We start from the raw sequence: 13,807 nt of genomic DNA, 5'->3' as shown, positions 1-13,807 counted from the left end.
TCTATTTCATTTGCACAACAGCATGTTAAACTATTTGTCAGTGTTGGTTCCTAAGTGGACAGTTTGATTTCACAGAAGTGTGATTGATTCACCTTCTTCTTCATCACTCACTGTCACTTCTAAGTATATGAAGGAAAAGGAAAAGTGAAATAAACCCTTCAAAAGTGCCTGAGAGCAAAGCTGTAGTTTGTTTTTTTCCAGGGATTACAAGAACTACAAGAACATCAACAAAAGAAAACTGTGGTGATGTTAGAAGTTTGTAGTCACTGTGGCTAGATTACATGAGGAAGGTTTTAAATGTTTCATGTTGTATGCAAGCATGCATTGATTTACACATTTACACTTGGTCTCTATATAGTGTCAAGACCAGGAAATAAAAAATATAGGAACAAAGTAACCGCAAAGCACAACAATGCACTTTAATTTTTGTTTTTTAAATTTCACACAGTCTTATACAGTATATGGCTTTTAAGTTTCCCTCTGAAGCATGTGTTAACATTTAAGCTTACATCCAGTTCTCACACTACAAAATGGAAAGTAAAGGCAAGTATGTGTAAGGCAAATATGGATTAAGTCACATGCTGGCTTCCAGACAAACAAGTCAAGGCCAATCACTGAATACTCATTCATCCCATATCAACAGCAGAATACAAATATAAATCATACTTGCTTATTATATGACAAAAACCTCAAAACTAGAAGGACAGGTTTTATCTCCAATAATCACAGTTAAACTAGCAGACATCTAAACAAATCAATCTCTCAACGGAAATAACTGGCTTCTGACAAGATCTTATACATCCAGTTCAATGAAACTGAAGGGGTTCTTATGTCTGAATCAGTAGCTGTTCTCAAAAATACCTGAAATTTTCCAGATTAAAATTTAACAAATTTAAAGGAGAACACGAAAAGTTTAATTTATGCAAATTATACAATTGCATCTTACAAATCATTACACAAAGTACATTTTTCCAAACATTTTTTGTTTTAATGTTGATAATTATGGATCATGAAAAGTAGTGGAATTAGGTTAATTGGTAACTCTAAATTGCCCTTAAGTGAATGTGAGAGCGAATGGTTGTCTGTCTCTGCAGAAGACTTACGACCTGTCTAGGGTCTACTCTGCCTCTCACACTAAGACAGCTAGGATAGGCTCCAGCCCCCCACAAACCTGAAAAGTATAAGTGGAAGAGAATGGATGGATGGATGGATGGATGGATGGATGGATGGGCTCATGAAAATCTGAAATCCAGCTACAAAGTAGTGATCCTTTTATTTTGAATTTGGGTAAACTTTTAGATGTAATTGTACATGAAATAGTACTTAGCCTGCCAAATTAAACAATACTCAGTAATCTTCAGTATTGACATCACAATGACAATCACAAAAAGCAAGTGAACACGTTTTTGTTTATTTAAGGTGTTCTGTGTGAAACATTAAAGAAAATTGCTTTTCACTGGAAAACTTGTGCACATACAGAGATTATAGCTCTGGAAACATGAATAGATGGTCAGTAAGATGTAAGAAGATAATGTGCAATTGCAGGCAAACACAGGATGGAAGAACTGGACAAATTCCAACAAGCTATGTGTCCACTGCTGGACATATTTCAACGCTGCTGTCTGTGACACGTATTCCATACCATCCAGCCCAGTACTGTGTGTCCTTGCCACCATGCCTAAAACGAATGTATCTCACTCCTGGTCCATAGTCCCGGAATACATGGATCATCTGAAAAATAAATATCAGTAAACCAAATATGCCTGTAGGTTCTGCACTGCAACTAAACTTTATTACATTTCACACTTTGTACATACCTGATTCCACTCCTGATCATTCCACTGATCAAAGAAAACAGTATCGGGAGTAAAGGACTGGATAACCTTCTGCTTTGCATCCAGCAATGCAACAGAGATTGAATATTCACATCCACAATCCCATCGTGGTGCATACCTGTAACGAGGATGTATTTGTACAAAGATTAGGGATCACCAATTACATCAAGACACATTTTTCTCCCTTATTGTTCAAGCCTTAAAAGGGATATATTCCTATATGTTATCAGTAAGTTTTGTTTAGTTCCACGGTTTCAAAAACTAAATAACTTTTTTTAAAGATTACAACAGCTTACCTAAAGGTTTTTTTAAGTGCTATTTTTTTTGCACAAAGTAGGGTTTTCAAACTTGATCTCAACACCATTTTCAATATCAACAGGAAAATTTTGACCCCATGCCACAATAACAGAACTATTTGCAAAGAAGTCATGACTCAAAAAATGTAATTTAGCAAAGCAAGTTTAGAGATATTATTTGTTTTACAAATTATTTAGATCATTTCATTACAGATCGAGAAATATTTAAGAATGTACTAATAAACCAAAGGCCACAACAAACATGACAATACTTAACATCTAAATAATTTAATTATTGTATAAGAAAAACTGTATTGAAAATTTAAAAATGAACTTTTCTACTATTGCAAAACTAGAAAAGTATATCATCTTGTCCACATCTGCCTGCAGTCTCTCTCTTTCTTTGTTCACACAGCTCCGCTTCAGTCTGCAGTTCTTTACATCCTCAGTGCTGCTCTTCAAGCCCAAACTTGTATGATTCGGCTGCTCTGCTCCAGGTTTCACTCTTTTTGCTCAGATTAGTTCTCCACACTCTGTGATCAGTTCAACTACAGTTTCCCCGCTCCCCTGCGCAGACAGCAACCTGCCCGGTACTCCATGTGTCAGTAATCTGCACTGTCACATCTCAATATTCCATCCGCGACACATTCAGCCTGCAGTAATTTTTCATCTTATATCTAACTACAGTCCGCTACCAGCTAGGTTAATAATAACAGATGGCAAATGTAGCTATCAGTTAATTGCTAATAGTGAAATGGTTAATGTTAACATATGCATTTATAATAACGGGAGCTTGACTAACCTCTCGAAATTCTTGAAAAGTTTTGTTCAGTGTTATGAAGGTTTACTATTTCATATGTCAGCGAGAGGAGGAGCTATGTCCCTGACTGTCTGCATTGGTCCTGTTTAAAGTTGTGTGTCAGCTAGAGAAGGCCTCGAGGGCTCTGTTGGTACCAATGCTGTTGCAAATGAATATCTTAATTTTATATAATTGTTTTTCATATTGATTATAATCAAAGTATGATTTTTAACAACCCTAATGTACATTTGAAATGCTTTTAAAAAGTGTAACTAAATCCTTTTTGCAATTAACTAAGGAACTAACTAAAAAACTGTCAGTATGTCATGTGTATTCATCTCACCAATCAGATATTTTGATGTCTGGTACGAAGTTATCCATAAAGGCCGGGCTGTAGCCTTCCTTTTCCAAATCAATTAGCTGCTCCTTTGTGCACATGCTGCAAAAACAGACATGATTTTAAAATAGTTTAACATTTAATACTAGTACATCATTTGAATTAAGCATATAAAAATAATTGCCATTTATTTTTTGGAGGACTACTGGTAAATACTCACTGAAAAGAGGTCACAAAGTTTTTCTTGACTACTTCATTTGGATGTGGCACCATAACGTCCTCTAATTTCCACCCATGACCACCATTCTCGGTTATCATCCAACCTGTCATTTTTCCTAGGAAAACAAAAACCCACAAAGGTTTGCATCTCTTTTTATTTTTAAACACACAAAAAATGTTTTTCAAATCAGTTGTTGAGCTTCAAGGATTCTGACCTTCTCCTCTTGGATTCTTGAGAAGATTTCTTCTTTTCTTGCATAAGAAGTAAAATAACCTCCAGTCTTCAGGTGTTTTGGAAGAATCACGAAGGTTGTATCCTTCTCTTCTACATCTTACTCTCCATAAAGATTCACTGTCAGCCACTTCTTTCCACTGTGAGCACACCAACCGACAAACACGAACCACCTGGTTGGCCGGAACATGTAGGAAGATTTCCTCCAGGATCTCAAGAGGAACAGGGAAGAACTAGATTTTTAAAAAAAAATAGCACTTGATAAGGAGGAGCTTTAAAAAATAAGTTCAGTTTTCCATCACTGCACCTGGATCAATAGTCCCAGCTGTTTACATAATCTCACCATTTGAACTACATCAGCATTTTAAAATATTATTGATTTCCACAGACAACACAAAAAAAGAAAAAGAACAAACCAAAAGCTTTTAAAAAATGAACTTTTCAAGCACTTCATTCATGAACTTTCATTCACAGGCTGGCTATAAAGCACATTTGGATTCCTCCTAAATGAGGTTCCTTTGTGCTTGCACTGAAATAGTAACTATTTAAACTGTTTTAATCACAAAACCTAGAAACCAAAGATGTGTATGTCTGGCAGATAAAACCCTGCCTCTGAATTTATTTCTCTTTCTACATTCGGAATGTTGCTAGACTGGAATTAACTAAAAGGAATGTTCTGTTGTGCTATGATTGTTTTCCTTTTCTTCTGATGAGAAGCAGCTATTGATGACTTAAGCATTATTAAAGGTCTCTCAGCTGGTAAAAATGTCAAGTTGGCTATGTTGCTTGTTTAAGTGACACAAAGTCTCCCTTTATTTGTTATGATGCAAGCTCAACCATCCAGCTAACAAAGTACCAGTTAATTCTCTTCATCTGGATGTATTGGTTTTTTTTGGGACAATCATTTCATCACTCATCCAAGTGACTTTTTCATTCTCCAAATCTGAAGATGTTTCTGAGTCACAGTCATTATGTGATGATAATCACATCAGTGTGATGCACAATCCTCTCTGCAAAAGTTTTACATTTGTGCCTATAGACGCAAAACTTTTGCACCTCTTTATCCACAAGATTCCAAAACCATTTTAGCTTAGGCTACGTTCACACTGCAGGTCTTAATGCTCAATTCCGATTTTTTGATCAAATCCGATTTTTTTGTCTGCTTGTTCACACTACAAATAAAATGTGACAGCAAACGCGCTCTAGTGTGAACTCTCAAAGCGGCCCGCAAGCGCAAAAGAAGACGTCACACACAACGCGCGCTGTTTAGACCCAGACCAAACAGTGTTGTTTGACTGATGGCCCTTAATATAAAGACTTGTTTCGGACTTTACGTTTCCCAATTTTGCTTTAAGTTATAAGGTTATTTTGTTATTTACATATGGCCTAATAATGATCCTTATTGCTGTTTTAGAGGAGCGGTGCTTCAAAGGATAGTTGCAGATTTCTGTCAGAATCTGCAGATTATACAGTACAAATAAAATGTTCCCGTTTCTCCAACGTTGTCTTCCCAACAGTTTCATCTACACTAGATGGCCAGGAAGCGTTCACGATGGTCTTCTCGGGCGCTTCTCCGGCGCTGATAATTGGCGTCTGGCTTGTGTCAGTGACGTAAAAGACGGATTTAATGCGACATGACCATTCAAACAGCAGTCGCTTTCTAAAACATCAGATATGTATCGGATTCAGTACCACATACGAAAGTGACCCAGATCGGATTTGAAAATATCGGATTTGTGCTGTTCACAATGTCATACCATGATCGGATATGGGTCGCATAGGGTCAGAAAAGTCGGATTTGATGCGCTTTTGCCTGCAGTGTGAATGTAGCCTTAAAATCTGCGATTGTTCAGGGAATATAAAAGATAAAATAAAAAGACATTAAAGGCTCCCATCTGGCCCACTGGATGGGCCAGTTTCACCAAAATTTCATTATATTTTGTATTCTTTCTCCCTTAATGCAGATTTATGCTTCAGCACGAATTAAAACCTACAGGTAAGGTACAAACCCATTTGAAACTCTGCGACATAGGCTAGTTGTAACCTGGCGTTCACGTCTCTAGGGGGCAACCCCAAAACATTGTGATTGGTCTGTTGAGTACCCTTGTTTCCTCCCATGTACTTCCGGCTTTTTTTCCCTAAATATAAAGGGGGATTTCCCTTCCTGCTGTCACAAAGTGCTTCCTTAAGAGGAGTCGCGTGATTTTATGGGGTTTTCCCCAATACTGCTGCGTCTTTACCTTACAATATAAAGCGCAATGAGGCAATCATTTGTTGTAAACTGACGCTATATAAGTAAACCTGAACTGGACTGGACTTTATAACTTTGCTCTTCTCCGTTGCTGGCTGATGGACAACAAACAGCACATGCATAGACAAAGTTCATTCAGCAGTTACCTTGTATTCAAAGTCCAGTAAGGCACTCACCTCTTGAGCCGAGGACGAGGTTGCCTGCTGTGCTACAACGCCTCTTGTGCCAGACCTTGAACTCGCAGAACCATAGCTGTGACTTGCACCCATGACTTTCGTTTTCCTCTTCATGCCTTGCGACGAACCAAGGGCTGTAAAGTAGCCTGGTACTGCTATACCCCTCGCTGTCTTCTCTAAAAACAAGTCTTTTCTAACGTCGTTGGTGTTGACCCATTTGTAGCCGACAACGCGGAAGTGCAGCTAGAGATGAGGTCCCACTGTTTTATAAAGAGAGATTAGAACTCATAATGTTACAAGAATAAATTTAACCAACGACAAGTGACTCGTTTAATTTCTACAAAGTAATCACTTACAGGAATATATGGCTTGTACTCACATGTTACATTGCCCTCCTGACAGCTGCGGTGGTATTTACCTCGAGACATTCGAGCCGCCCTTCAGAGGCGGGGAAATGCCCTAAAATGCTACATATGTAGTTCGTCCACAACAGTCACTCCCACTGTGTTGTGCTCTCTAGCACGCAGTAACTGAAGAACAAAGACTGATTCTGTTAATACCGTAAAACACCGGGGATACTCCGGAAAACATTCATAGCTAACATTCTCCTAAGCCTTCTTGACGGAGACTTCCGCTATGGTTCATCCGGGGATTTTTCCCTTTTTTTTTTAACTGAACAATTTCGAACAGCAAATAGGTACAACTCATCAAATCATTTTTATCAAATAATTTAAGCAGCTTATTAAATATATACTGCAAGAAAGCCTTAAGGTATTTCTTTTTCCAGCTTTCAAACAACTAGGAAGAGTTTTTTAAATATAATTTTTAATGCTAGAAAAGTAAATAATGAATGATCAATAATGATAACAATTAATAATAATTAAAATGTTGTATTATACAAGTCTTGATGCATGCTCAAATATCCAGGTAAGGAAATTCCAGGATTTCACTTCACTGGGAGAGAAGTCAATTGACTGAGTGATTTCACTCCCACTGAAAATCGCAACGTCCAAATGGACAGATTTAACATTCTGGGTTATTATACACATGTCTGTATTGCATAAAATCATGCAGAGATGAAATTTTCATTTTCATCTGTACGTCTATGGGTTTAGAGGATCAGTTAAATTTGTATATCAGCTAGGGTGCCAAGTATCCCATCCCACTCAATCAGCATCTTAGCTTTTTGAAAACCACATATCACAAGGTTGTGTTGGATCTGTGACTTCTCAGTGACACAATAATGCCTAGTCTATTTAATCATCCTTTTTATTTTGAAAATATTTCAAAAAAGATGGATAGAGTTGTATTCAGTAATACTCAAAACTAGCAATTGATATACATTGTATATGTTGGAGATTCTTGTGAATTTCTGCAACGTAAAGCCAATCAAAATTTCCCACCTGACATGGGACATCCCAACAGTCTGTGCCTCCATGTTGGAAGTACTTCAACACTGCTGCCAGTAATATGAATTCCATAATGTCCTTTCCACCACTTGAAATCCTTCCCTCCATGGGTAAATCGAATGTATCTCACTCCAGGGCCATATTTATGGAATACATGGGTAATCTGAAGAACAAATGTTCAGTCAGTAAAGACGTGTAAATGAGTTTTGCATCTTATCTTAATTCCATAGTGCAAGTATTGGACTGGCTTTCTTGTCATTTCTGGTTCCATTCTTCACATCCTTCTCTACAGTAAACAGTCTCAGGTGAAAAGATCTGAACAAGCTCCTTCTTTTCATTCAGCAGCTCTACCCAGATATCATATCTGCTGCCACAGTCCGAACGAGCAAGAAACCTAATGGCATGCACAAAGACACCCACATTTGCAAAAAAGCAACACATAGCTCATTAAATATACTACAAATATATACTACAAAGTGGGATACAATGGACTTTTTGAAATTACTGAAAGTTACAAGGTAAGGAATGAAACATAGAAACCTATCAGTCCTGTAACTTTACACATTTGATTAACCAACACAGCCCTATTGTTATTGTTTGTTTTTATTTCTTTTATTTAACTGAATGATATTAAAGACAGTGAAGGGCAAAATGGATTTATTAAAAATGCTTGGAAACATATTTGTAAAAATTAGAAAATAAACAATGTTATTTCTGATAAATGGACCAAAATTTAAATAAAATAAATATGCAAATCTCTTTAGCTTTCTTTTAAATTTGGTTTTGAGAAATGAAAACACAATTTTAGAAATATCGACATCTTTTTCCCCCTGTATTTGGATTTATGCATGTATTTTACTTGTATTTATTTTATGAAATCGTTACTAATAATATTAACTAAATTATATTTTAAAAATTATATTATTTACTGTGCTCTTGCAAATAATGAACAAAAACAAAAACAGAGCATCATGCAGCCGACAAACAGTCGGTAACCGACAGTAACTGTAATGTCAATTTGGACCAAAATCACTGTTTCCAGTGCATTACTGAATTGATCCCATAAAGAATAAAAGCAGCTGTGAAGACAGAAGAGGGTCCGACAGGTATAAGTTAGGTATACTGCACTGAAAGGTTGTTTAAATCCTGTTGCATTGTGTAAATGCTAAATGCAAATCCTAAATGTAAATGCTAATGTTTCTTTTCCTGTTTCACTTCTTTTAGCAAATTTACACATCTTGCAATTGACGAGGTGTTTATGGCAAATAGGTTCCTTTTTTTTTTTTTTTTTTTTTACAGATAGTCATATTAATAAACTATTAAAGTCTCATGTTTATTCTCACCAATCAGATATCTTGATGTCTGGTTGGGCGTAATCCATAAGAGATGGACTGTAACCCTCCTTCTCCAACTCAATCAGCTGGGACTTTGTGCACATTCTGCAAGAAACAAAAGTGGTTTTCACGCAACATAATGTAAATGTACCTTAATAAAAGAGGATTAATCGCTCAGGTGCACATGCACGGTTAAATACTCACTCAAAAGAGGTTGCAAAGTTTGTTTTGACTGCTTCACCTGGATGTGGTCTCCTAATTCCCCCAGCAACCCACTGATCACCACCATTTCTCAAGATCTTCCAGCCATTCAGTCCTTCTATAAAATAAACAAATAAATAAAATAATAGTAATAGTAACTGTGTTTTAAATGTTTTAGGTTTAATTTAAAATTAAACCTACTACTACAGGGAGTGCAGAATTTTTAGGCAAGTTGTATTTTTGAGGAATAATTTTATTATTGAACAACAACCATGTTCTCAATGAACCCCAAAAAACTCATTAATATCAAAGCTGAATGTTTTTGGAAGTAGTTTTTAGTTTGTTTTTAGTTTTAGCTATTTTAGGGGGATATCTGTGTGTGCAGGTGACTATTACTGTGCATAATTATTAGGCAACTTAACAAAAAACAAATATATACCCATTTCAATTATTTATTTCTACCAGTGAAACCAATATAACATCTTCACATTCACAAATATACATTTCTGACATTCAAAAACAAAACAAAAACAAAAACAAATCAGCGACCAATATAGCCACCTTTCTTTGCAAGGACACTCAAAAGCCTGCCATCCATGGATTCTGTCAGTGTTTTGATCTGTGCAGCAGCAACCACAGCCTCCCAGACACTGTTCAGAGAGGTGTACTGTTTTCTCTCCTTGTAATTCTCACATTTGATGATGGACCACAGGTTCTCAATGGGGTTCAGATCAGGTGAACAAGGAGGCCATGTCATTAGTTTTTCTTCTTTTATACCCTTTCTTGCCAGCCACGCTGTGGAGTACTTGGACGCGTGTGATGGAGCATTGTCCTGCATGAAAATCATGTTTTTCTTGAAGGATGCAGACTTCTTCCTGTACCACTGCTTGAAGAAGGTGTCTTCCAGAAACTGGCAGTAGGACTGGGAGTTGAGCTTGACTCCATCCTCAACCCGAAAAGGCCCCACAAGCTCATCTTTGATGATACCAGCCCAAACCAGTACTCCACCTCCACCTTGCTGGCGTCTGAGTCGGACTGGAGCTCTCTGCCCTTTACCAATCCAGCCACGGGCCCATCCATCTGGCCCATCAAGACTCACTCTCATTTCATCAGTCCATAAAACCTTAGAAAAATCAGTCTTGAGATATTTCTTGGCCCAGTCTTGACGTTTCAGCTTGTGTGTCTTGTTCAGTGGTGGTCGTCTTTCAGCCTTTCTTACCTTGGCCATGTCTCTGAGTATTGCACACCTTGTGCTTTTGGGCACTCCAGTGATGTTGCAGCTCTGAAATATGGCCAAACTGGTGGCAAGTGGCATCTTGGCAGCTGCACGCTTGACTTTTCTCAGTTCATGGGCAGTTATTTTGCGCCTTGGTTTTTCCACACGCTTCTTGCGACCCTGTTGACTATTTTGAATGAAACGCTTGATTGTTCGATGATCACGCTTCAGAAGCTTTGCAGTTTTAAGACTGCTGCATCCCTCTGCAAGATATCTCACTATTTTGGACTTTTCTGAGCCTGTCAAGTCCTTCTTTTGACCCATTTTGCCAAAGGAAAGGAAGTTGCCTAATAATTATGCACACCTGATATAGGGTGTTGATGTCATTAGACCACACCCCTTCTCATTACAGAGATGCACATCACCTAATATGCTTAATTGGTAGTAGGCTTTCGAGCCTATACAGCTTGGAGTAAGACAACATGCATGAAGAGGATGATGTGGACAAAATACTCATTTGCCTAATAATTCTGCACTCCCTGTATGTTACGTATAGTTCATTTTATGGTTACTTACCTTCTCCATTTGGATTCTTGAAGAGATTTCTTTTCTGTTTGGATAAGAAATAAAACAACTTCCAGTCCTGTTTTTTTGAAAAACTACAGATGGGATACCCTTCTCTTCTGCACATTTTTCTCCACAAAGATTCGCTGTCGGTCACTTCCTTCCACTGATGGCATACTAATTGACAAACACAAATCACCTGACAGACAGGAACATTTAGGAAGATCTCCTCCAGGACCTTAAAATAGAGAACAAAAAGAGAAAGAGAAAGAGAGCACACGGACACTAGTAAATGTATAAGGACTGAAATGTTAAGTGCATCATGTGCCGTTCCCAGCAACCCGAGTTTATAACAAAACAACTAAGAATGTTTCAGGGTCACTGGATTCTGCCATAACTGGGTTTTATTAAAAAGGACATTTTTAAACCTAATTTGAGTAGATCTTACAAGGGAGAGAAGCTTGATAGCTGAATGCTCTGACTCACAATTTACTTTTGGAAACTCTAGGAACCACAAGCAAACCTACAGTAGAAAGACCTCCATTGGGATGATAAGGGCTTTAAGATATAATGAGGCCTGGCCCCAGTAAGTATTCCTGTTGTACAATTTTGGATTCACTGGAGGTTTTTCATGGGGCTTTTAGAACAGCCTAATAATAAGGAATTACAATACAAAAAGATACAATACAAAAAAGATCGTGGCTCAAGAGTTGGGAGTTTGCCTTGTAATCGGAAGGTTGCCGGTTCGAGCCCCGGCTTGGACAGTCTAGGTCGTTGTGTCCTTGGGCAAGACACTTGACCCGTTGCCTACTGGTGGTAGTCAGAGGGCCCGGTGGCGCCAGTGTCCGGCAGCCTCGCCTCTGTCAGTGCACCCCAGGGTGGCTGTGGCTATATGTAGCTTACCATCACCAGTGTGTGAATGGGTGGATGACAGGTTGTGTAAAGCGCTTTGGGGTCCTTAGGGACTAGAAAAGCGCTATACAAATACAGGCCATTTACCAGGCCATTACAGTAGTGCAGATTACTACTTTTTACAAACCATGTTGGGCTAGACTGCTATCGGAACTGAAATCTGATATTGCAAAGAGAAGTCGAAGCGACAAGAGTCTGACACATTTTAGACTCCTTAAAAACATGAATCATATGACTATATCTATTGCTCTACCCAGCAAAGCGGGTGTGATTTATATCATAATTGCACCCAAGGCCAATGTTCCCCTGTATAAAATATTATCCTAGCAAGGTTAATATTTAGTTAGAAACAAACTTTCTGAGGGCTTTTGGGGGATTTGAGGCATTACTTTCCCAGCCAAAATACAGGAAAAGCATTTATTTCCAACTAAGAAGTTGTTTTTGTTTTTGTTAAGTGCATATTTTTCCTTTTTAAAGAGTGGTGTCTTGGGTAAAATGTTTGGCATTCAATTAAATGTAAAACCACTGTATCTCCAACAACCAACTAAAGAGGGGCTCCTACTTGGGTAGGAGTGGTTGCATTACTCTTCTAGCCAGCAGCTGACCGTGACTGTGGTCTAACAGTAAGTGCTGGTGAATGCACAATAGAAGTAATTAAGGTGCATATTTTTATTCTTACTCTGACCTCAGTAGTGGGGCCCTATAAAAATGCGTTTACATCACTACAAAAAAACCCGTTTGTTTTCTGTAAGTGTTTTTCTGTAAGTGAAAAATAAGAACAAACTGTAAGGATCTTTCGAAATTTTGACCTTTCGCAACATTTTTGCGGAAAACAAGCTTCCGTATGAGGCACCCCCTTCGGTTTGATATAAATAACTGAAGAGGTAAAAAATGTTGTTACTTGTGGACAAACATGGACATTTTGTATCAAAATGTGCGAAACAGCAGAAATATTCTAAGTTGTAAGTTCTGAAACAAACAAAAATAAAAATGTTACAATTATGCACGATCGTAGTTCATCTACTGCATTGCCATGTTTTGTTTGTCCCTCCTTATGAGGATCGTCTTTTCGCCTTCATTGCGGTTTGATGAGAAGTTTTTCTTTCCTACAGTACTTTAATATCCAATCGAAGCAGGTTGATGTCAGATTTTGTGTATTTGTGGATAAACTGCCATGATCGATTTCCGGTGTACTGGCGATTTTGCGCGAGGAGGATAAGGTGACTAAAAATGCAATTAACGCGGTTTATTTTGTTTCTATTAACCTGATCGGTTCTATATTTCAAGTAACTTTTAGGGACTCTTACATCTGCCTTGAGAGATGAGGCTGACGCTGTTGCAGCTGCTGAAGACTTCTTAGGCGCACTTTGGTCCGGGTCGGAGCTGCTGTGACTTTCATCCATAGTGCTCCTCATGTCTTCGACAACCAGTCCCAAAAAAAAATAAGCCATTAAAATGCTCGGTCCTCTGCCGAAAGAGCTTAAGGTAAAGGAAAAGAGAAGTGAAACAGACGCCTAGATTTCAGGACGTCAACTGACGTGGTTTCCAGTAAATTTCACGTGTCATCCCAGAGCCCGTTAGTCATCCCGAGCAGGCAGAGAGATGGGTGGAGTAAAAGTTTTTTTTGTTATTGGACGTGATAGTTGGAAAGGGTAAAGGGGGCCAAAAGCCATAAGGGTCTCAAGATATAAAACGGGGGACGAAGAGAGTCATGATCGTGTCATCCAGCTCATTAAACCGGTCACAAGGAGCAGATGCAAAGGAGCAGATGCAAAGACTAAATACTATTTGTCAGTGTATGAGCTGAGCCTACGTGTAAAACAGTTATCAAATGATAGAGGGGGCCGACCTGCTTTCCAAACAGTTTTCAGTCACAACTCTTTCCATTTGCACTCTTGCTGCAATCAAGTCATTTTAATGCTGGATGGATTCACTTTTATTCCCTTGGGGATATATAGATTTCCTATCTGAACACGCCCGCTCATCATGCTCTGACTCAGGGTTCCAGTATCTTTTGCATTCATCC

General features: G+C 38.2%; 2 protein-coding genes across 3 annotated transcripts; both read right to left on the bottom strand.

The window, feature by feature from the left end:
* Positions 1-394: 394 nt before the first annotated feature.
* LOC100697217 (F-box only protein 6) lies at positions 395-6,859 on the bottom strand. Of its 2 annotated transcripts, none has more exons than XM_005448552.4 (7): positions 6,525-6,859; positions 6,146-6,405; positions 3,702-3,930; positions 3,488-3,602; positions 3,274-3,369; positions 1,818-1,953; positions 395-1,731 (listed from the first exon to the last, which is right to left on the bottom strand). In XM_005448552.4, the coding sequence occupies exons 2-7, from the start codon at positions 6,257-6,259 to the stop codon at positions 1,585-1,587; spliced, it is 837 nt and encodes a 278-aa protein (XP_005448609.1). In that variant the 5' UTR covers positions 6,260-6,405; positions 6,525-6,859; the 3' UTR covers positions 395-1,584. The 2 variants fall into 2 exon arrangements, with proteins under 2 accessions (XP_005448609.1, XP_019205681.1); XM_019350136.2 differs by having other exon boundaries at positions 3,702-3,951; positions 6,525-6,820.
* Positions 6,860-7,578: 719 nt separating this feature from the next.
* On the bottom strand, positions 7,579-13,382 carry LOC109196254 (F-box only protein 6). The gene is made up of 5 exons (XM_019350137.2): positions 13,089-13,382; positions 10,882-11,107; positions 9,093-9,207; positions 8,898-8,993; positions 7,579-7,717 (listed from the first exon to the last, which is right to left on the bottom strand). Coding segments are annotated over exons 1-5 (582 nt in total). The 5' UTR covers positions 13,233-13,382; the 3' UTR covers positions 7,579-7,716.
* Between the last annotated feature and the right edge of the window lie 425 nt (positions 13,383-13,807).

The sequence above is a fragment of the Oreochromis niloticus genome, linkage group LG20 (genome assembly GCF_001858045.2).
Source record: "Oreochromis niloticus isolate F11D_XX linkage group LG20, O_niloticus_UMD_NMBU, whole genome shotgun sequence".
In the NCBI taxonomy this organism is placed as follows: Eukaryota; Metazoa; Chordata; class Actinopteri; order Cichliformes; family Cichlidae; genus Oreochromis; species Oreochromis niloticus.
The sequence above is the reverse complement of the archived record's forward strand: the minus strand, read 5'-3'. Positions and strand labels throughout refer to the sequence as shown.

Bases quoted from the DNA above. Each gene is read 5' to 3' on its own strand.
- LOC100697217 (XM_019350136.2), bottom strand. From the start codon at position 6,259: ATGAAGAGGAAAACGAAAGTCATGGGTGCAAGTCACAGCTATGGTTCT. The intron at 3,952-6,145 runs GTGAGTGCCTTA...TTAAAAATCTAG, and splicing joins CCTCGTCCTCGGCTCAAGAG to TTCTTCCCTGTTCCTCTTGA. The intron at 3,603-3,701 runs GTCAGAATCCTT...TTGTTTTCCTAG, and splicing joins CAAGAATCCAAGAGGAGAAG to GAAAAATGACAGGTTGGATG.
- LOC109196254 (XM_019350137.2), bottom strand. From the start codon at position 13,232: ATGGCTTATTTTTTTTTGGGACTGGTTGTCGAAGACATGAGGAGCACT. The intron at 11,108-13,088 runs GTAAGAGTCCCT...CTCTATTTTAAG, and splicing joins CCTCATCTCTCAAGGCAGAT to GTCCTGGAGGAGATCTTCCT. The intron at 9,208-10,881 runs GTAAGTAACCAT...TTTATTTTATAG, and splicing joins CAAGAATCCAAATGGAGAAG to AAGGACTGAATGGCTGGAAG.